Raw genomic sequence first — 23,185 nt, 5'->3', positions numbered from 1 at the left:
ACTCCAATCACACTTCTTCAGTTCACTGCTGAGTTTTGACCAAGACCAAGCTGTTACTCTCAAAGAAGTAATCATTTCATTACACTACAACAAATCAATAATACATAAGATGACAAACACGCAAAGAAAAATAAGTTATTTTTCTCGTACATTTTGATCCAGGAGTTCAGGAAACAAGGTCCAAAATCAATTTTTTCTAAATAAAGTATTTATTCAAAAGAGATATTGCAAAAACATTTATAATCACACAAAATTTACTTTTTAATTACAATGTCAAACTGGCTCATTAAGGATTTCTAAACTCACATTGTCTTATTTTGTTCATTTTTACACAGTAGTGCTTGCTACTTTAACCCAGGACAGTAAATAAGTAAGTAAGAAAAACAGCGTTTTAGGTTTCACAGTAACTGAGATTATTTCTTATTCAACAGTCCCAAAGGGTTAAAAAAAAATCTATGAAGTCAAAAAAGATAAGAAATCTGACCAAGATGAATACTGCATGGAAGAAATGAGGTAAACTATACAATCGCACACCATCACACATTCAATTGTTAAAACTACACTTCATACTCCGAAAAATAGGAAAAAGAGAGAAAATAAGAAAAGTCAGTGGTGGTCACTCCAGCTCATAGTTATCGTATGACAGCTGCTTCAGATGTGTGATACTGTCTGAAATAAAACCACACAAAACGAGACAAAGTTAATAGGGACATGCTATTATAGTGACATGATAAATCACAGAACTGAACAGAATATGTCTCACCCAACACCCACTGCTCAGACAGGATCCTGCTTCCCTCTGGCCTCCTGCCGCTGTATTTCCCTATGCAGATTCCCGCCTGCCGCACAGTTTTGCAGACTGTCCCTCCACAGAGCTCAATCAGCTCCACCAGGTTCTGCGTGGGCGGCTGCGAGTGCTGAGACACAAACATGGCAGGCTGACCTTGGAACAGGTCCTGCTGGTGCTCCCCAGCAGACAGGTGCCTCTGGAGACGACAGATCTGTGAAGAAAACTGACATTCAAACGCTGCACCGGTGCATTGTTTTTACTATGTTTTCCTGTTTCAGAAAATAAGCTTGGGACCTTTATACCAGCCACTTAGTTGTGTACACCTGAGCAGCTCTTCAAGATCAAGATCAAAAAATTACATCTCAGCATCACAAATAAGGAATAAAGGTGATTAAAGCAACTTTAAAGACAGCATGGTGAATTTTTTGCAGACAACCAACTTTAGGCTTTATAGAAAAGGTTGTGAAAAAAAGAAAATATCCAGTGTGTTGCAGTTCCTTGTTCATGCCAGAACAAATGGCAAGACTGCTTCACTTGGGCTTTAGCATAACTGAACGCAAAACATATCAGAACTTGAAGTAGATGAGCTACGGCAGCATTAGACCACACCAGGTGACACCTCTATCAGCTAAGAAGAAGAAACTGAGGCTACAATATACAGAGGCTCACCTAAATTGGACAATAGATAATTGGGGAAAAAAACTTGCTTAATGAGTTTTGGATTTATTTGACTACATTCAGATGGTAGGTTCAGAATTCAGTATAAATATCATGAAAACATGGAATCTGCCTTGAATCAACAGTTCAGTCTGTTGCGATGTGCGGGGAATATTTTATGCTTGCGGCCATACCACCATGAGCATGCCTAATCTCATCTGATCTGCAGGAGTTCTCTACTCACCTCTGTCCACTTCCCAGGTATTTATGTACCACTGCTGCATGTCATTAAATTTGTCTTCTCACTTCCATAATGCATGTTCTCCACCAAACAGTAGTAGTAGAGAGCTGCGCCTCCCTGAGCCTGTTTCCGAAATGACCTGACCTGAACTGAATATTGTCTTTACCCATTCTGGCCCCCTTAGTATGAAGTGAGTATCATTTAAAGGCCACAGCCTACCCAAGCGTTGTTGCTGACCATGCCCATCCCCTTACGATCACTGTGTACCTATCCTCTGATAACTGCTTCTGGCAGGATATAGCAGCATGTCACAAAGTTCAAATCATCTCAAACTGCTTACTTGAACATGACACTGAGATCACCAGATCTCAGTCCAACAGAACACCTTTGGGATGTGGAGCAGTGGGAGATTTGCATCATGGATGTGCTGCTGAGAAATCTGCAGCAAGTGATGTGATGCTATCGAGTTAATATGGACCAAAATCCCTGAGGAATGTTTCCAACACCTTGTTGAATTGGTGCCATGAAGTATTAACGCAATTCTGAAGGCAAAAGGTCTTCCAACTCATTAATAGTAAGACGTAACCTATGACGTGCCAGTGAGTATATGAAGTTAGTGCCAGCAGCTTATTGGCATACCTCAGCACAAAAGCTGGAAACAAGACTTAGAAGCTATTCTGGCTCTTTAACAGCAAATCCAGAGTTCATTAAAATGTTTTGCACAAAAACAGAAGTGTAAAAGTTACAGCTCTGCATGTGTGGCAGACTTTGTTGTCTGTTTCTTGATGCTGACTCAAATAAAGAGACTCCAGGAATTAATTAGCATAGTAATGACAGTTTTTTTTGTAATCCAACTTCTGACAGCGCAAAGAGCATTACTCAAAATGTCTAAAAGCTAAATTAAAGGCACTGAACCTGCCACATCAAATGTTTTCCACTTTTAACATCTCATTTATCACAACTATACATAATGACAGAGATGCCTTTGCCGAAAAACTAATTGTTAACTTAAAAGATGTGTCATCGCTCTGTCTGTTAAATCTCTCTTACATGAAATAGTGGTTAACATCAGGTGCTACTAATTTGATTAATTGGGCTCAGTTCTAAATGAAAACAGGACTCTCATTAACGTCATTAGCAACACCCGTGTTTACCTATTGTTTCGTGTTATAACAGCGGGTGTGGATGAAGTCTATGAGCTCTAATGGGGATTATATGACTTTACCAAACTGGATTAATAAGCACAAGCATGTTCACATCATTTTGCCCTGTGATAGCAGTAAACATGCAGGTGCTACTAGCACCATTAACCATGGATTAATTATATTCCAGTCTCACAACAGTTAATGACAGATTAAGAATGAGCCATCATGCACAGTTTCAGGGCCCTGAGAAAGAAGCAATTTATTCTTAATTCTTTTCATTATTTAGTCCTGAGATTTATCGACTGTGACGTGTCAAAATGCCATCTGCGGGGGAAAAAAGGTCTGTGAGGAAGTGAGCTGTCGGTTTAGTACAGTATAAACTGTACATGCCCACACAGTCATGAAAAGGGGACACAAGCAAAAACACCACCACAATCGCTCCACGGTGGCCAAGCAGAGACAAACACAGAATAATCATGAACTCATATTGTGTGACTTTACAAGGAATTATGAGTCAATTTAATCTCCCGATGACTGCTCACTAATCCATCAAACATTGTTAGGTTTTTTGGCACGCTTCCCAGAATTCATTGTGTGTTCGGATTTTCAGGAAACCTTTGTCCCTTGTAGTTCTACCAAGATTTCAAATGGAAACTTGATAAATATGAGTCACAGCTTTTCTTTCTCTGATAAACATGAAAACAATTCTCTCCCTTTTAAAGATCAGTGCTGTCAACCTGCACGGCACTAAAAAAGGCAAATAGAGTACTCTTCCCTGAAACTGCTTTTACATGATACTGATGTGTGCTGCCACCGATGAATAAATTCAAGTCAATTTTAAAAATGTTATTCATCTGTGGATCAAATTAAAGTGTCCACTTTGACCCTCAAAAATCTAATTTGCATTCATCAGAATCACAAATCTGATTCCTTCAGGCCAGTTTCAGCACTGAAGTACTGAAACTAGCCTGAAGGTGGCTGCTGGAGATAAAGCAGCAGTTTGGCTGGGAGGCACACACCCTCATGGCCTAAACCAACGCACAATCACTGCACCATATGAGACCAATTTAGACTGCAACAGCTGTTGTTAGTATAAGCAGACATTTGCAACCCACAGCTGAATGCTAAACCTCACTCAAATACAGTTTATTGCAATAGAAAATTGATCAATTCTGATCAAACTCTGATACTTCCAAGTAAAATAACTCTAATTTGATTAGAATCACATAAACAGGTAAGAACAAGTTGAACTACAATCCCAACCTCTGTGCCTGGTTTCATTTTTTTAAGCTCACCTTGTTCTCAGACTTATTTCAAGCTCTCTGCCTGACTGAAGCTGTGATTTTCTTGGAGGGTCTTTCTTTTCGAGTTTGGTGAGTGATGCTCTAAATTCTCACGACAGTTCTGTACAGTATGCAACAGGGTTCAGCTGATAAACTGAAGGGGCAAACGGCTCTATACCAAGTCAAATACCTGCAAAAAACAGACTTCAAGGCTTTAAGTCTTTATTCACAAAATCAGAGACTGTTGAGGAAAGAGTTCAGGAAATAGCATCACATTAAATTTAACCCTCATTAAAGATTAAAAGACTTTATCTGAGCTATAATATGGGAGGAAAAACAGAAGCACACATACAAGAAGAAGTTTATCTATTAATTCTTTTGCCTGCCATTTATGACGAATGACAATCACGGTGACAATGTAGGAGCAAATAAGCAAATAAGTCCCCAGTCACACAGGCTTAGATTGGTCCATGACCATTTAGCAACCATCGGTCATGAAGGAAAATGTGTATTCCCCATACTGTGGGCAAAAACATCCTTGTTATTGCTCTGGTCTCTAGAATATTGGTGAGGTTGCGTGGAAGTGACAGACCTCTCTACAAACACTGTCCAGCTGTTGTCGGAGCTGTAGAGAAACAGTGAAAAGTGTGACACAAACAAGAAACAGAGACCATCTACCCTCAAAGTAGTAGCAGATAGATTTATCTATCAATTCTGTTTGTGTCTTATTAATGACGAACATTAATACCCTGTTTTTAAGGGTAGAGATGAGCTAAAGCCCATTGCATCAGTATCAGCATATATGCTAAAACTTTTTTTATTTTAACATAATGTGGAAAAAAATGCTTGAGTTAATTTATAAACAGCGTAATCGCATATGAAATGTAATCAATAAACGTAACCCATGAAAGCCCAAAATCTTTTTTAAATTTAGCCCATCTCACTTTCTAGGTCTGGTTCTCCGACACGTCGAGATCCTCTATTGGTGTGGTTGTTGTTTTTATATTAATGCCTAGAACTTTTGTTCTGCCCCCCTGAATTTGTGCGTTTGTGATGCACGTTGGATCTGTTCCAGTGTATTAAAAGATAATTCTTGACTTTCATTTTTGGGAAGTGGATAAAGTCCCGTGAATTGAGTCTGACATAAAGAGAAGCTGTGCTGTCCAGAGGTGCAGGAGGAGGCAACCTTGAAGGGGAAATAAGGTCAAGTTAAATCAGGTAAGATTTTTGATTTGTTCTTCTGACTCCAGTGAAACAAAGCAGACAACGATGAGGAGTTTCTACCGTAAGCTACGGCTAACCAGATTCCCCTTTTTTCACATATATTCATACAGCATTTTATTCTATGGACTTGAATTGTTTTATATAGCTCACATTCAAACACGTTCAAACTAATAAGCATGCATTTGGGCTGTGGAAGCAAGAACTTTTTTCACCCCAACAAAATGGTACTGATGCCAAAAAAGTACAAAATTGTAACACCATGGATGAGCTGCATTTTATTACCTTTTATTTATTCAAATTTTACATTTTTTTTGGTAAAGTGAGAATCCAGAGAGGGCAGTGGAGGCAAACAGACAGCATGAGCAGCGCTGTAACCAGGATGAATAAATTAGCATCCTTGTATAATCAAACACTTTGTGTTCTTGACAGCTCAGCAGACTTTACACATGTAAACAGCATGAGGAAGCTGTATAAATGGAGCAGTAATAAATTCAATTAATGAATGGTCCCTGGACTGGATGCATGTTTAACTGAATCATTGTTGATGTTCCTGCCCTTCCCTTAGTTTTCAATGACCGTAAAATAAACTGAAATACTGAAAGTGATGCAGATCAATCTACTGCGTGGGTGATTCAGCCTGAACACCTGAAAAAGTCAATATTTTTGCAATGACTGCATGTCCTTCCTCTTTGGTAATGTGCTTAAAATGTGTAACATTTCCTTTATACCATAACTATTACATCAGGCTACTTCCTACAATTCTGTTTTGGTATTTGTACTGTCCCAAGGAAAGGTTTGTGAAAGTTTTCTGCATCGAGTGCTCATAAATGTGGTCTGAACGTCATCTAAACAAATCTAACTGGATCAAATAAATATTTAACAGCTGTACTATTCATGTAAATCTACAATTATCAATTTGATTTTCTCAAGAAAGACTGGTTGGTATGCACCATGCCTCAATTGCAAAATCTTTGACAAAACCATATGAGAAGCATTACAGTGATGCTCAACGATGGCAAACAGCTACAAAAGCATTTTGAAAGACCAATGTATTCATCGCTCCACAAGTTTTCACAAGAAAATGTAAGGGGAGAACTCCATGACCTGCTGCTTTGTAGAGGCTGGATGGTGCAATGAGAAAATGACCCAAAGGTTGAAAACAATGAGAAGCAGTGTTTAGGAAAACCCAACTGAGATGTTGTGGAATGAGCAACTCAGTGAAATTAAATGTTCAAGCAAATCATCCCAGAAATAATGATGACCTAAAACAGTCTTGTAGGAGTGATGGTTCAACATTCCTCCTACTTGTGGTGCAGGAAACATTTGATGGAGGCTGCTGCAGCTAAAGGAGGTTCTGAGTTACTGAACTAGTTTACCTTGTTTTTCAGCTTTGAGTCCAGTGTGCTATATAAAACATTAAAATTGTGCATGTGTGTGTGTTGTAAGTTTAGTCCGATTCAGTTTTTTGTCATTTTGACTTTGACACCGAGTCAAAATTGCCACTAAAATGTGATTAGACTACACATCACACATGTGGTTAGTTTCCTGATGTCACAGAGCCCTTCATTTTTTTTTACTTACTACAACAACTTTGTCATGTCAAGATAGTGCTCCAATTGGACAAAAAGACCCCACAGTACGCACTCTGTGTGTTGCAGAATAGTTATTATAAAAATAAATGGATGCATGTGCTTGTATCATTACATGCTGCTGGAAGCCAGTTCCCTAATTTTCTATCAAACGTAACCATTAGTTTTCACAATAATGTTTTGCTCTCTGCTGCAAAACATTATTTAAGCCACAGAAAAACAAATCGCTAATGCATGCATTTTAGGCGCGTTGTTCACCACAGTTTCTGGAAATACTCCATTACTCCTAATTACTATCAGAACATCCTGGAAAATCACAACACCTTTTAAAAGGCTTCAAAAACATTCAGTCTGTAAAATAAATAAATGAGAATAAATAAATAAATTTAAAAAATTGCACTTTCCTGTGTGTAAGAGTGTGGGACCATGTTTTGTTGGGCTATTTTGGGCTTGTGTAAACAAGAATGGGCTAGGCTACAGAAAACACCCACAACTTGCTGAGATTAAAACTCCCAACCTAACAGAAAAACCTGCTTTGCAAAAATGGATTCTTTTTTGTAAGAAGGAAAAAAGAAAGAGCTTTCCCATGACTTTTTTGGTCTGCAAGGGTAAAAGCATATAATGCTTCATTATACTTGTGAATCATGGTTCTGCTATTGTCATTTAAACTCTGAAGTAGATGCAAATAAAAAAAAAAAGCCATGTTGTTTTTCTAATTGGAGGTCATAAAACGGCCACTCTGAACCACTGGGAAATAATAAATGACATGAAATGAAAATCTATTTAGAGTTTTAAGAAATTTTGAGCTTATTAAATAAACCAATTTTATTAAAAAAGAGGACAGTGTATTTAATGTAGGTACTGCTTATATGTACAAAACAGGAAATGGTTAATAATAAAGTTGAAATGGAGACTTCTTCCTTTGAATCTCCCATTCAGGGCGCTTGCTGTAAACCGGGAAATATTTTTCAATGAATGGGATGGACGCTGCTACTATCAAAGAGTGTGCTGAAGGTGGACAGCTGCATCCTGAGTAGTTGTTCAACTAAAGTAAAAAAAACATGTGAGTATTGTGGAGGATATAGTAGAAGATGTGTAGTTTGTGCGTCTGCTCCTGTGTGTTGCTCAGCGAGCGTGTACTGAAAGGAATCTCCACTTCAGTGCTCTTCACAGTGACTGGCCACAGGCAAGGGGGTGTGGTTTAAACTCACAGTTTAAAGCACTATAGCAAGTGGTCAGGGGTCTAATGAAAGGCGAGCACATGCAGTCTGGCACCATCAACCTTAGGACACACTACCTCTCATTCCTGATGGCTTTTTCTCCTCCTACCACTGAGAGGTAATAAAAGGAACCTGCAGAACCTCAAGAGAGCTGTTTACACTTGGATGCTGCTGGAAGAAGATATCTTATCAGATAGAGATAAGATTAAAGAAACCTTGAAAATCCAAGGGGGTTTATTTGTAAGTTTAAGATAACTCGCTCTACAATGAAGATGCTGAATGTGGACCTACTAGTTTTAAGCTTGTGCCTTGGTCTGGGAACTGGATTCAGTGCTGCTGAGAAAACACAATATCAAATCCAAAATGGCCCTTGCAGCTATACGTTTCTGCTGCCTGAGCAGGATAACTGCCAAACTCAGTATAACAACTACAACTATCCTGTCCAGAAGGACGGACCTACGGACAACGAGTCAATTCAGAGGCTGGAACAACTGGAGATCAGCATGGAGAACAACACGCAGTGGCTGCTTAAGGTAAAGTTGCGTCACACCCTTGACATCAGTGAAAGAAATTTAAACTCAGTGGTTAAACTGTATCACAGTAAGTTAAGAGTAATGACAGAAAGCCTCCGTAGGTACCAAAAAAAAACCCTCAAAAAACTGCAATGATGTGAAAGAGGACAAAATGTGGTGAAGAGTTGAAGGAGTCACCACGGGGGTGTCAAAGTGGAGATACTTTCATGCCGATCTTTTGTCCCAACGTGGGCAAAGACTAGTAAATTATTCTCTCACCATATTGCCTCTACACTTATGTGCAAGTATCAAATATACTTTTATGGGTGGAACAGACGATTATGTGAAACTTGCACATTTCACATGGTGAATGGCTCATTGTGTCGGACCACTAGCTCTCTGATATGAGAAAGTTTTGACCAAATTAAAACAAGAACAGTTTTTTCTCTCTCACTGTGTAGTTACATAGAAGCAGTTAAAAGAAATCACAGCACCAACAACCACATATTCAACAAAAAAGAAAAAAACAAAACAAAACTTGTTTTTGTAAGACTGAAAGACTCTTCTGAAAGCTCTCCCACATCCTTAAGTTGGATAAGTGGTTGGGAAAATGGAAGGATGAATGGATGAAAGGCTCTTTGAGAATCTATTTTGATTTAATGACATTTGAAATTGACACAAAAAAATGTGCTCAGTGTCTGTGAGACACCTTTATTCAAACCGGACCGACAAAGACTCAGAGCAGGTGTCCACACGAGGGGATGCACACTTTCCTTTCAGTTTACTGAGCCATTACATGTCCAAGTAAAAGAAGCGAGACGTTTCTTTTCCTGGGCCTTTTCAGAGTGTGATTAATGATCAGAACGAAACAAGACGAGCCAGAAACACAAAAAGCATCTCACAGTTTGATGACACGATCCCCGTCTCGTAACATAAAACAAACCCTGATCCGTTACATGGCGCTATACTCACACAAAGACTCAAGAGCTGCCTCAGAAATCAAAGCCTGTTCGCAATACAAACGAACATTTATCCAAAGCCACGTCTAATGTACTGATCGCCCAGACATTTCTTACAAACTAAAGAAGATTGCCAATTAAGTATGTGGCACTAAAAATGTGTTTTTACTTGGAGCAGCACACTTCATCTGTTTCACATCAGTCTCTGCGCACAGAAGACAACTCCCTTATCTTTATCTTTTACATGTCTGCCTCAAATTAACACTTTTGGGAGAAGAACTCACAACTCAGGTGTGAAAACTGATTTCTCTTTGGACAGTCTGCACAAAAAAGCATACACATCCAAAAGCCTTGTGTGGGTATAATCCCAGGAAAAAATAAATCTTAACTCCAAATTGAAGTATTCTTATTTATTAATAACTACTGGAAAGCTGCACTATGTCATATTAAGTATTAAGGCATATAGTAATATACATAACAAACCGATGTATTTCTTAATTCTGCCATAATGAATAACTGAAAACTCACAGCAGCTGATGACACTCAAGTGTCATTTGGAAACTGTGCTGACTGCGACAATGACTTTGCTACCCAATAGCTGTAGGGAGACTTTTTAGAAATTTTAAGCAGAAATTTGTTGTGTGTATTAAAAGTGAGGTGAACACTGTCATAGCAAATAAAGTAAGAGAGACATATTTGTTCAACATTGGAACAGCAAAAGATACTCAGGCTCATCTAATCCAGCAGGTGTAAGTGTGTTCAGGCACAGCTTTCCAGAGCGCACAAACTCTATTTTAACTCTTCATTAATAGCTCCACTGAGAAAAATGTATGTCATGTAACCCTAAAAAACAATAAGTACCTAAGGTGAATTGAAAGATTGCCTGCTTCATGTTTAAATGAATGCCTCACAACCCTGCCTCACTGAGGTTATAAATCTCATCATCACCTCCATCCATCAATGGTTTGGTGGATGGATGGAAGAGATTAGACGAAAAGAAAATAATCTGAGAAAACAAGCAATTCCCATCTATGCAAAGGACTTCACAGCAGTCAAATAAGCATACTGGGGGTCTTTAAATAAAGTTGCAGATTAGAAAAGAAAAAGTTGCAAATCAGTAGGTTTGTTGTGCTTTATTATCAGAGTGTACTCATTTCATTACTGAAAGTACTATTCATGCCGCACCAGCTGATGACAGCTGGAGAAACAATGTCCGTCACACGACTGAGGAACACAGTCATTCCCTCACTGACGCCTCTGAGGCACACAGAGTAAACAACTGATTAGATCATTGACTATCAATGGGACATCCTGCCAACAATTCAAATGACACCCTTCCACATATCTGCGTGAATCCGAGAACATAAACAAACTAGACAGCAAGAGAGGAAGACAAACAAAATCAGCACTAATTGCAGCCTTTGGTTGTTTTTAGCATAAGTATTAGTAGTCAAATAAAATGTCTGCCGTTGCATTTCTGACTGATGAATAAATAACAACAGTGATTATGCAAACTAAGAGGAGATAACATCGATATTCAACTGATGATGGTTTCCAGTTGCACACAAGTTGCACACTGTCATGAAGGATGTAACTTCTCACTCAGCACTTCCATCCTGTTTACGAGTCGTGTGACCTGATTGCCACTCAGGAACACCATGCAGGAAATAACTTAATGATTAGTCTGGGTCTAAATCTGGCAATACAGTAAGGTAGACGAGAACAAATCCCTAAATTATTAAGAAGTTTGACACGGGCAAGGTTACGTAATGTTTGACACTGAAATGAGACAGTTATCAGTTTATTATGTCATCATTTCTTTTTTTTACCACTTGCAAACCACTTTTGTTTACATTCAAAGAGGTTTTTAGTGAAAAGGCCTCATGATGGGCAACTTTTGTAAATTTCTATCCCCATGGTCCCATCTTAAAAATTTATCTTGGTGCATGTTTTCACTGTATTATCGTCCTATTTCCGATATAAACATTATCATCCACATTACTAATGAAATACACAAAGCACTTACATTTATTAGAGTTACAGATTATAAAAAACATATATTATCAGAGTCCATACAGTTTTAGGGAGGCAGGTGTAGTGGCTCACATATTCACAAAACAAGCGTCAGAACTCCCGTTAAATCCCAGAAGGAGACACAAATCCCTTTGGGGGTTGCGTTAGGAAGGGAGCTGCCTGCTGTAGTGACCTCTTGTGAATAAGCGAGTACCTGAAAGTAGCTTTAACTCATGAGAAACATTTTACTTAACTCCTGATTTCTTGCTTGTCCACAACCAATGAGAAACAGAATCTCTGTGTCCCATACTAATGTCAATATGTGGACCTCTGTATTACCCCTAAAACACAGGATTATATACAACAAAATGACCAGGTGATGAAGAGAATCAGTAGCTCACAAAAACTGTCTAAACCTAATTATCATCGTTCTCTTTTGCAGCTTGAGAGCTACATACAGGACAGCATGAAGCAGGACATGATCCAAATCCAACAGACTGCTGTACACAACCACACCGCTACAATGATTGAAATCGGGACAAACCTGCTAAGTCAAACTGCTGAGCAAACAAGGAAACTGACCAACGTGGAGGCACAGGTGAAACTGCACATTTTGTTTATTCCTCAAAAGCAGAAATAACAGCCTACTCGGTGACACGCTGCAATAAATATTATCGTTTGCAAGTGTTAAAAAAAAAAATAAGCAGAGAGAAAAACAGGCATGATGGCGTCAGTTTATTATTGTGGCTACACGTCAATGACCTTATGTGAGCCAACTGTACAGCATTTCCTGTTATTAGCACACTTGTATTCCCAGAGAAAGGGTCTATCAGTTTGTCACAATCAGACATCCGTCTGTTCAAAGACATCAACAGCTCCATTGGAGACACACAGCTAGGATCCATGTAAACAAGCTGCTTTTTGCTGAGTTCAGTTCCTCCGAACTGGGAAATTAGTGGCAAGGTCCCCAACCCCAGAGTGCAGTTCAATACGTAGGTTTGTGAAAATACGTGGATTCTCAGTTTCCCCTTGTTCAGGTATGTCTGCTGTATTGGAACTTGGCTGTTCTTTCCTGTCATGTTTTTTTCCATTTTAAAATGGTTGTTTGTTCACTCTGCAGGTGCAAACCGAGTTTAACTTGATCAACGTGACGAAATACAAAGATTCATGTCCAGATTGGCTCTTGACTGATATCTCTCACTCTTATTGAATTTAGGACTTATTTACATGTTTAAAGGTTTTTATTTCCAGGAAATTGGGTGTTGTATTAAACCTGAAAGCACAATAATATTTAATTTCATTATATCCAAAGTAAAAGAGTGTTTCATTTGGGTCCATCCAATTCTTAGGATATTGTCAACCAATTGACATAAAGACAGTACAAAACATTTACAGCACAATCTCAAGTCTCAAGTCTACAGAACCAATGGATGACCTATAATGAGATATGGCTAAGACACCGTGCTTCATTTCTTTCTTTTAATTTTAGGTTATTCATCATACAACTCGGATTGAGCGCCAGCTTCTTGAAAACTCTTTGTCAACCAACAAATTGGAAAAGCAACTAATTGTCCAAACAAACGAAATCAACAAACTGAATGACAAGAACAGGTGAGGAAAGCAAACGAAATGGGAAAAAATTTTAAATTTTCAAATTCACTAGCAGCAGCATTTAGGCAATGAAGAAGCTACCTGCTGAACCTGCATGCTTCCCCTCAGTTTTCTAGAGAAGAAAGTAAAAGAGATGGAGGAGCAGAGGCAGGTGGAGATGAAGACGCTTCAAGAAGAAAAGGAGCAGCTCCAGACTCTGATACTGAAGCAGACGGCTATCATCGGCGAGCTGGAGCAGCAACTGCTCAAAGTCTCAACCAACAACACAGCCCTGCAGTATCAGCAGCAGGAGCTACTGGACACTGTGAACAACCTCATTTCTAACATCGCTTCTGGCACCGCTCGAGGTGAGGCAGCCCCCCATCAGGCCATTGTAACCTCTTTTAAAATGAAAGATCAGGTAGGGGGTCTTTTAAGTAGCATTTATGTCAGCCTACATTTGCTCAGGGGTCACCAGTCTGACCGTAGACCTTACATGTAGGCTGAGGCAGCTTGACGTAAAATTAAAAGGCGAGGCCAATAGCATTATATCAGTTAAGATGAAGCTATAAGCTGTTGCTATTTCGTTTGATTTTATACTACCTAGGCTAGCTGTTTCCCATCAGCTTAAGTCTTTTAAACTTTAGGTTTTGGGAAAAAACAACCCCCCCCCCCCCCAAAAAAAAACCCCAACAAAAACCACAAAACAAAAAAAGCAACACCTGAGGCACCAGGACCAAACTAGTCTCACACTGAGACTAAAGAAACATGCAGAACTTTTATCATAATCCAAACATATTAGCTTAGCACAACCTGACAGCTAAATGCTATACAGCTGTGAGTTGTTTAAAATAAAAAGGTTAATTTCTTCTACAGGTCCCAAAACTGTCATGATGCGGGACACACCTACTACATTCACGGACTGTGCTGCCGTCTACAAATCAGGAAATACCAACAGTGGTGTCTACACGCTAACATTACCCAACAATACAATGGAGGTTAAGGTAAAGTAGGCCTGACTGACTGTTTTCAACTGGTTTTATGCTACATTATCATGCTACAGTCATACTAGAGAAAACAGTGGTTGGTGGGTATGGGACAAACAAAATGACTGTGACCATGCCCATTAAACTTGTTCCCTTTGAAACGGTTGCTTTGAAGATGAGGGCTAAATCTGCAAACACTCGCAATCAATGTGTCTTTAAAACAACTTTGGAGCCTCAAGATTGCTGTAAAACAGAAATAAGACAAAGACGGTCTGCTATTAGTTTGTGATTGAACAGCAAGTTGATGATTATATGCAATCTGTGACAATACGGCAGTTAACAGTGAAAAATCCACAAAACTCTTAAATCTGGTGCCATCTACGTACACAGCAAAAGCATTAAAAAGCAATTCAAGTAGACTGGAAACAGAAATTAATTCTCAAATAGTGATGTAGTTGCTGTGAGTTAACTGCAAAATGATATAGGAGCTTGGCAACCTTGCTTTCATATATGGAATATAAAGCGAATGCAACCAGTTGAGTCCCCTGTTGCAGAGTAATTGTGCTCATTGATGCAGACTGATTGAAATATGTTGGCAATCCATACACATTTAGCATTAAGCAGCAATTATTTGCAAACCTAATCTGTTGGAGAGTGAAGTCAGTGGACCATGACTGTTTGGACACAAGTTGCCTTCCTAGTGACAAGGATGTTGCCATCCTATTTTTACTCTCGTGTGACTGAGCCGTAAATGGGTAAGGCACACTTTTTTAGATCATTAAAAATCACTCACTCGTACGTCACACATGTATGAGTGCCAGCACACACTGAAAATCTGCATTCAAAATGTACATAAACATTCACACAGGCATGATCTGACCTATCAGTTAATAAAACAGAGCATGCTGCTTCAGGAGGAATTCAGTTTTGTCTTTTAAAAAGGGCAGCGAGGTTAGCTTAAAATGTTCATTGACTTTTATCAGCAATGCGCATGCTTGAGCAACAACTGTGATCTCCTTAGATACTTTTTAAAACTTCTGACTGCACTTCTGAAACCTAGAACACATTTATTTTATCTAAGTATGCACTGTTTACAGAGGATTATATTTGAATAAATATTCACTCCTCTTTTTTTTCTTGTGTCTGTAGGTTTTCTGTGACATGGAGACAGAAGGAGGTGGCTGGACTGTTATACAAAAACGCTTTGACGGCCGTGTTGACTTTCACCGTACGTGGCAAGAGTACAAAAAGGTAAAAGCTTCGAGGAAGAAATTCTTCCCTTAAAAATAATATTACCCAGGCTACGGCCTCCATTCCAAATCAAACAGCCCAACAGTGGTCAGATTTGGTTTGGGCCATTGACTATATTTTAAGGAGCTGGAGATTGTCTCCTCTGAGGTAATTCAAAGAAGGAACAAACCGTAACCACTAACACAGAGAAGCAATGCCCATCTTCTGTTCAGGAAAATAATAGTAGCATTTTCCCCCTCACATTTTGGAAAAAGGCTTTACATATTTTTCGCTCTTTGTCATTAAGTATCATATTCAATTCCACTGTTATTACAGCCAATGCTCCTGAAATTGTACAATGACAAGTAGGATATGACTGGGCTGACACTATGAATGCAAGCATAGTTAAAACTGACATGGTTTTTTCATTAACTTCTTATTGTAAAAGTGAATATTTGTGATTTTTTTCTTAAATTGGATTTTGTAAACAGATTAAATATTTTATATTCAGAGGAAATATAACTTTTAATGTTATAGTCAAAAAAGTAACACATTCTGATCTTCCATTGGTGTACTCCTTGTTAAACTGAAAAGCAATGACTGCAGGACCTTCACACAGTTTAATAACTTTTCTTTTGTGTCCTTTCAGGGATTCGGAGAACCTTCCGGAGAATTCTGGTTAGGAAATGAATTTGTCTCCAGACTGTCAAATCAACAGTCCTACAAATTAAGGATCCAGCTGAGTGACTGGGAAGGAAACTCTGGATTCTCACAATACGACCAATTTTCTCTTGACAATGAAGCACAAAATTACAAGTATGTTGAAATAAATCTACCAGGCCCCAAGTGGCAAGTAATTAATATTTTGTTCAATTTCATGCTTTGAGCAGCAAAATGTTTCTGCTTGTGCAGCTCAAGTTATTAAGGACAAAAAAAGCCCATCAGCAAATTACACACTGTTACGAAAGCACTTTTGAAGACTGCTATCCTTAACACATACTAAAAACTGCTGCCAATTTTGAGCCAAGATAACATGACATAATTAAAGCATAGCCTGAAAACTCAATGAAATTAAATATGTAAACATAGAGAAGCTAGTAGCCTCAAAACAAGCTATATTCTCAACATAATGCAGCAGAGTGCAATCTCCCACACGTGAACATCGAGTCGAATCTGCATTAGAAAAGTATGGGTGTAATATTTTAAAATGTTTTCAGCTACTCTGGATGCAAACTTTTAGATCATCACAAGTATGCGTCATTTACCTTACTGACAAACACAAGACTATTGAGTTGATTGACACTACAATTGCTTCGAACACTTATCACTAACGTACAAAAAAGGACAGTTCTTTAGTATTAGACGATTTATTCTAACAGACAAAGAGTGTCCCTCATCACTATCATTTATATAATTTTAACTGCTGAACAACTACTACTATTTGGACCCACTCTAGAAATGTCCCTGGATAGTGTTTCATGCTGTATAACACTATATATTTCCTGATCCTGATGTACTGGCATCAGCCCAAAGAAAACGTACTAAAGCTCTTCAGTACATGAAAAATAGGAAATACATTAAAAGCCTCAGTTTTTCAGACATTCTTTCCCGACAATAAGACAACCTCCAAACATGTTTTTGCTTTCCAATCAGAGCTGACTTCTATACCTGAAGCTAAATTTGACAATCAGAGCTTGAAATGCCCCATTTCAACACAGCTTTATTGAGGTCTCCACTCTACTCTAATTTGGTGTTGATCTTTTTGCTCAGCGATGCCAGATAACTAAAAAGAAAACAGACAAATAGCATTCCAAAAAAACCTCACTGTCATAAAATAAAAGTAGGGTTTTTTATATTTGCTAGACACAAATATCAACAAAATTAAATAGCGCTGGCTTCTGTTCTTATGCTGTTAGGCCGAAGAAGTACATAAGTGAGGTTGAGCAATGCCTTTTGAGGAACAGAAATTACAGACTTCCTCTTCTTCCTTCATTTTCCCTTTTCCATTTTACAGGATACACCTTAAAGGCTACAGCGGAACGGCAGGCAAAATAAGCAGCATTGGGCAGCCAGGAAGTGAATTCAGTACAAAGGATGCAGACCATGACAAATGTGTTTGCAAATGTTCACAACTGACAACAGGAGGTAGGAACACACTACTGTAAATATCACGCCTTAGCTTGGAAAATTTAAAAAAAAAATAAAAAATGTGTCAATCAGTAATGGACATTTTATGGAACAAATTCCCATCCATACAAAATCTTGGCACTTGCCCCCAAAATCTTTAAGGCCAATTTAAGGGCAGCCATCCTTTTGTAGTCGTGTCAAAGAGCACAATTAGCTCAGACTTAATCACTGATCAACTCATTGGGGAATTCAGTCTCTACAATGGCTGACATTAATAGCCTGGGAACAGAGCTTTTCCCTCTCTCTACTGATGGCTTAAAGGTCCTCGTCCATTCCCCGTAAAGTAACTCAGCTGCCAGAAGTTTGCCTCCCTCAGTACTGGGGTTTGCCAAGTGAACATGAAAACACACAAACCCTTACCCTATCCTTTTTTTCCCATGAGAGGTCTCTCACAGGGGACTCCTTTGAGCACATTATACACAATTGTAACAGAGGGGCACTGGTCCAGCAAAAAGAGAAAAGTGGGATCTGTCATTACAAGCATGAAATTGAAATAAACAAAAATGCTAATGAATGCAATAAATCTGGATCTAAATGGGGCTAAATGCACTTCTCACAATAATGCCTTTCGAAACAACACACAAAATAACAAGTTTTTTAACCCTTTATCAGCCAAGTATTCTACAGCCTGTCAGGTCTTATTTTGTAATTTTGGCTGTAAAATTACAAAATACTTCTTATCTTTCAGGAACCATCTAAATTTTCTCTCTAGTGCAGAAATGGTTGAGGAGTTGTGCTAATGTGAAGCATACATGGTAAAACCTAGGTGGAGCTTATTTTTCTGTCGGTGCTCAGACAGCAGTACCTTGTGAATGCTTTGTGCCACCTTGACACACCAAATGTCCCAAAAGCACGTCTTCACTTCTTTCTGAAACCATTTGAATTTTGACTCTATCACAAATGGTAATGGACGTATGGTTACTTAAATAGCATAAAATGGATCGTCTGTCAGGCCGAGGGTTAAAAACCCCCCATTAATAATCTGTCTGAAAGTTCTTCTGTATGTGTGCTGCTGAGTATGAGAGTAAGTGCTGTGTGTAGTTCAAGGATTTTCAGATGAGTGGGTGAGGAGCGCACATAAACACAAAAACCCTTAACTTTAAAATGGGTTTAAAATTTAAAAATGATGCCCGGCCAAAGTGTTCTAACTTCTACAAAAAGTAATCACTCTAAAAACCCAAAGTGGTTTCCATAAAGGCATCAGGACCTCTTTCTTTACTTAATTCAGTTTTTTTTTGTTGTTGTTTGTTTTGTTTCTCTCTGGTTTCCCAAACGGATGAGCAGTTCTTGAGGAACCTGGCATCTACCTTTTCCGGACAGTCACTTTTTAAACACGCACAGTCAGACACACATTTGATTTCACTGACCGTATCCTTATATAGCTGCCCTCTTCTTAAAACAGTAACTTTATGACTGCCTGCATGCCACAGGTTTAGAGGAAATCTATGAACTTTAGCTACAAAAATAACCTGCTTACACTTTCCCCAAATGGGCACTACGCTAGTTTCACAAGGCCATTTGCTCCTCCGGACTGGCTTCTGAGAAATCTGACAAATTTCCTCAAGCAATACTACTTTACAGGTTACATTAATGACCCCCCACCCCCAATGTAAGCAGCTCGAGCCTACATTAGACATAACTGTCCTTACAATCTGTTGTTTTGTATAATGGATCTAAATAAGCAGATTAGTTGTAATGTGTCTAAACACAAACTTACCACCTCTATAAAAAGTACACAACAGTTAAATTAATAATGGTTAAATTAATAATGTTTTTCTATTGTAGGCTGGTGGTTTGATGCCTGTGGTCCGTCCAACTTGAATGGGATGTATTACCAAAAGGGCCAAAACGCCAATCGCTTCAATGGAATCAAATGGTACTACTGGAAAGGCTCAGGCTACTCACTGAAGACCACTACAATGATGATCAGGCCAGCAGACTTCTCGGGTTCCCTTTGAACAGTCAGATTAAAGAAAATGGGAAGCCTGCCTGACAACAAGCAACAAACAACAAGACCAAAAATAAAAATTCTCAAGGGATCCAAAACACTTTGTGCGTATATTTTTATACACCTTTGTGCATCTTTATGTGGTAGATTTTAAAATATGGACAGTCACAGCAATACACATAGCTGTAGTATTTACAGTTATTTGAATAGTAATTAAAATTAGTTATATTAAAATATATTAAAATATCGGTCAGGCTCTATTCAGCTAGCTTATCAGATTCATTTAATTTCTTTGAATCACTTTAACAGTTGAACTAGTTTTTAAAAACAGCTGCCAATGTCATTGTATAATAGAGACGATGGTACAAAATGCTGATAAACATCTGGTGAAAGTTATTTTTTTTGCATTGTGAACATTTTTCAAAATGTAAATGTTAATGTAAAAATACCACAAAATGTTTCTCTTGTGATAACACTGTTTTGCTATAGAGATTATATGTACATTTGTTGTTTAATTTATAAGTAGATTTTAAGGTTGGTTTTAAACTTTATCATATAAGAAAGGAGATTTCTTATAGCTAGTTATTAATTTTATTGCACATGAAGGGAAATTAATTATTTTAATATAATTCTACAGTACTGGGAATGTTTTTTAATCTGCATTTTTATGTAATGGTTCTTTTGAGCTACAACAAACTACAACAAAGAAAAATTGGACAAGTTCGGAAGTGTAACTTTTCACCAGTTAACACTGGCTTTAGGAGATTAGGACATGTAATGTTTAAGCAGCTGTTATAAAACTGATATTGAATGTTAAAAATCAACCACAAGGCAGAGAGATTGATTCTGCATTGTAGTGGGTGATATAATAGTTAAGCATAAGTCATGTGACAAAGAATAAACAGCCTTGTGGATGCTGATCTGCCATACAGCTAAAGTGTTGTTTAAGATCTTTCAAATCTTTCTGTCATTTTATCTTTTCCAAAATACACAATAAATTCTACATGCTACAGACTTGTGATTTTATTGTTGCCATTAATAGGTTCAGCTGCACATTTCAGATTTAAAGCCTCAAAGGACCAATGCATGTTTAGCTACTGATGGTAATCTAGATTGAGAAAAGCCATTGAAAGATGCAGAGCAACAAACTTGACTGCAAGACGACAGCTGAGTAATGTCTGTATAAAAACATCAGGGCAATGACGTAATCAAGAACAGACTAGATTTTCCAGTGTTTGTCATCTTAAAATTTCATTAAATTTAACAAAAAAAACTATTTAAATCCATTTTTGGATTTTTGTCTAGAATTTTTCAAACTGTAAGAAATATAAAAAAGGGACTTAAGCCTGGTTTCCACATTTTTCAATGGTGCGACTAAAAAAAAATATTTGGTCGCACCGTTCGGGTAACAAAAAATATATATATCTCTGCAACTCTCCGTGTGGTCAACAACAGACACACATTATGCCCCTATCGTGGACTAAACCAATCAGATAGTCAGGGGCGGGACCTCTCTGATTGGCCGTGGTCCAGTTGGAAGAGGGAGGTGAGTAGCTTGAATAAAGCGATACCGATTCATTAAATCCTGAATCGACTTTTAAATATAACTGTGTTTTACCAGAAACGCCAAATTCTCAGATTAAAGCTCACAAAACTATTTCAACAACCACCAAACAGCAAATGAGAGCAGCTACACGGACTCCACACAAAGACGTAAACACAGAGCGGACCCGACGCATCAGAATCAGCTTTCTCTTTCTTGGCTTTCTCACCCGACGGCTCGTAGACGGACACGCTGTCGGAGCTCACCGATTCTGATGCGTCGGGTCCGCTCTGTGTTTACGTCTTTTTTGCGCTAGATTCTGAGCTGCAGGTTTTGTCTCTCTCCAACCAAAATTCACCGAGCCAGCAGCAAAAGAAGCAGCAAACTACGCTTCATATTTGATAAACATCGTCATGAATTCCCTCTGAGTTTTGCTGTCTTGCTTCCACCACAATAAAAATCACACTTCATACACAGCTCTCTGTGTGTACTTCAAGAACAGTTTCCCATGTCAAATCTCTGTTTTCTGAATTATTCATTCGCTTATTACCCACCAGTCTACCGCTGTTTACAGCGCTGTCGGCCGCTGTCTTTTTCTTTTCGTTTTCTTTTTTTCACTTAAATGACCTCGGACAAGAAAGCCTAATTTCTGCTGTTCAATACTGAAGAAATGTAAACTTTTTAAAATTATGCAAAATTGCAGAATATTGCAGAATATTTTTAAGGTTATCTGCTATAAAAAGCCAAACCAGAAAAATCTCCTTCATGTTTTTCTGTGTTTTATTCTCAGTTACTTTGACACAAAGGCATCTGCTGCGATGTTCACAATTCTGATGAAGTCTCACATGTATCAGTACGGATAAATGATCAGAATTATAATATTTCTGACTGTCTGAGGAAAATTGAATCGAATCAGGACTTTGAGAACCGGAATCGAATGGATTATAGAAATCAGTGATGATACCCAGCCTAGGCCTGACAGAAGTGGATGTAGCTGTGGTAATAAGAAAAGATGAAAAGAACGATTGATAACTTTTTTGTTAAGTTAAGGCCTGATCCGTCTGAAATTCATAGCCAGTGCTCTGACACAGTGCCATCAATCTTTGAATGCTGAAAAAGCACAGTGTATCCAGAAAACACATTATATGCTGCAATAAATGCACTGCCCAAGTGTCCCCTTTCCCCACTGCCTTTCAGCAGCAGGCAGCAGCAAACAGGTCGTCAGAGGAGGCCAAGATGATGATTAAGTTTAACATTTTCTACAATATTGACAAAGCACTTTAAGCACAAGATTGTTAGTTAATAATTTAGAAATGAATATTGTCTGTATGGACTGCAATTTCCCCCCCAAAAAAGTGCACATGTAAAACTGCGGTGTTAAGCGATGCGGTTGAAAAATTTGAGTGCGCCTAAGTTTTGCACCGGTGCGCCCATGGCAAAAAGTTAGTCTAGAGCCCTGGATAAACTGACAGAATTTGTATTCAGTTTATAACGATATTTCAAGAGATATCAGATTGATGCAAACCTCCTCTTATTCTAATAAAGAGTAGTCTTCATCATTTGATTTACACCACTTTATTGTTGGCCTAATGCAGAGACTGTAGAGGGATAGTTAAGAGTAGATCCATCACGGCTACAAAGATTTGAATTGGTATAAAAATGGCATAGCACCTGGCTACATGCTTTTGGAATAAAATAAATAAAAAATAACAAAAGAGAACCAAATTTTTTTATCTCAAATTATCTGACAGAATAAAAACCCCCAAAAGACAATACTATTAAAATCTGTTTCTATGATTAACTGGGCACAGCTGAAGGAACACCACACCACACAATAGAGGCCACAAGAATTGAATGAAAAAGGGAAGCATGTGGTGTGCCAAATGATAAAAGGCCATGGGGATATAAAATATTTGATCTGTCACAACAAAAGCCATCATGCAATTTTAAGAGGAAACATGCTGACATTCGTCTACATTAAGACCCCAAGTCTTTCCTTGCAGGGCAGAACAGGACAGTGATTCATGAATGACAAGTGCAGGAAGAGGCAACATCCACAATTCACACA

The 23,185-nt window shown here is 38.3% G+C and overlaps 2 protein-coding genes across 2 annotated transcripts in view; one reads left to right on the top strand and one right to left on the bottom strand.

The window, feature by feature from the left end:
- Window positions 1-307: 307 nt before the first annotated feature.
- The window catches only part of mcph1 (microcephalin 1), a 35,228-nt gene continuing 12,350 nt past the window's right edge, over window positions 308-23,185 (bottom strand). The window contains exons 14-15 of the mRNA XM_063490870.1: window positions 764-1,001; window positions 308-669 (exon numbers count right to left, since the gene is read on the bottom strand). Coding sequence (XP_063346940.1) covers window positions 617-669; window positions 764-1,001 — 291 coding nt within the window. The 3' untranslated portion in view covers window positions 308-616. The remainder of the gene's footprint in view (window positions 670-763; window positions 1,002-23,185) is intronic.
- angpt2a (angiopoietin 2a) lies at window positions 8,264-19,739 on the top strand. The gene is made up of 9 exons (XM_063490881.1): window positions 8,264-8,682; window positions 12,076-12,231; window positions 13,123-13,244; window positions 13,353-13,591; window positions 14,100-14,227; window positions 15,359-15,460; window positions 16,089-16,255; window positions 17,454-17,584; window positions 19,412-19,739. Exons 1-9 carry the CDS (start codon window positions 8,416-8,418, stop codon window positions 19,582-19,584), a joined length of 1,485 nt encoding a protein of 494 aa, XP_063346951.1. The 5' UTR covers window positions 8,264-8,415; the 3' UTR covers window positions 19,585-19,739.

This window comes from Pelmatolapia mariae, linkage group LG13 (assembly GCF_036321145.2).
Source record: "Pelmatolapia mariae isolate MD_Pm_ZW linkage group LG13, Pm_UMD_F_2, whole genome shotgun sequence".
NCBI classification, from domain to species: domain Eukaryota; kingdom Metazoa; phylum Chordata; class Actinopteri; order Cichliformes; family Cichlidae; genus Pelmatolapia; species Pelmatolapia mariae.
The sequence above is the reverse complement of the archived record's forward strand: the minus strand, read 5'-3'. Positions and strand labels throughout refer to the sequence as shown.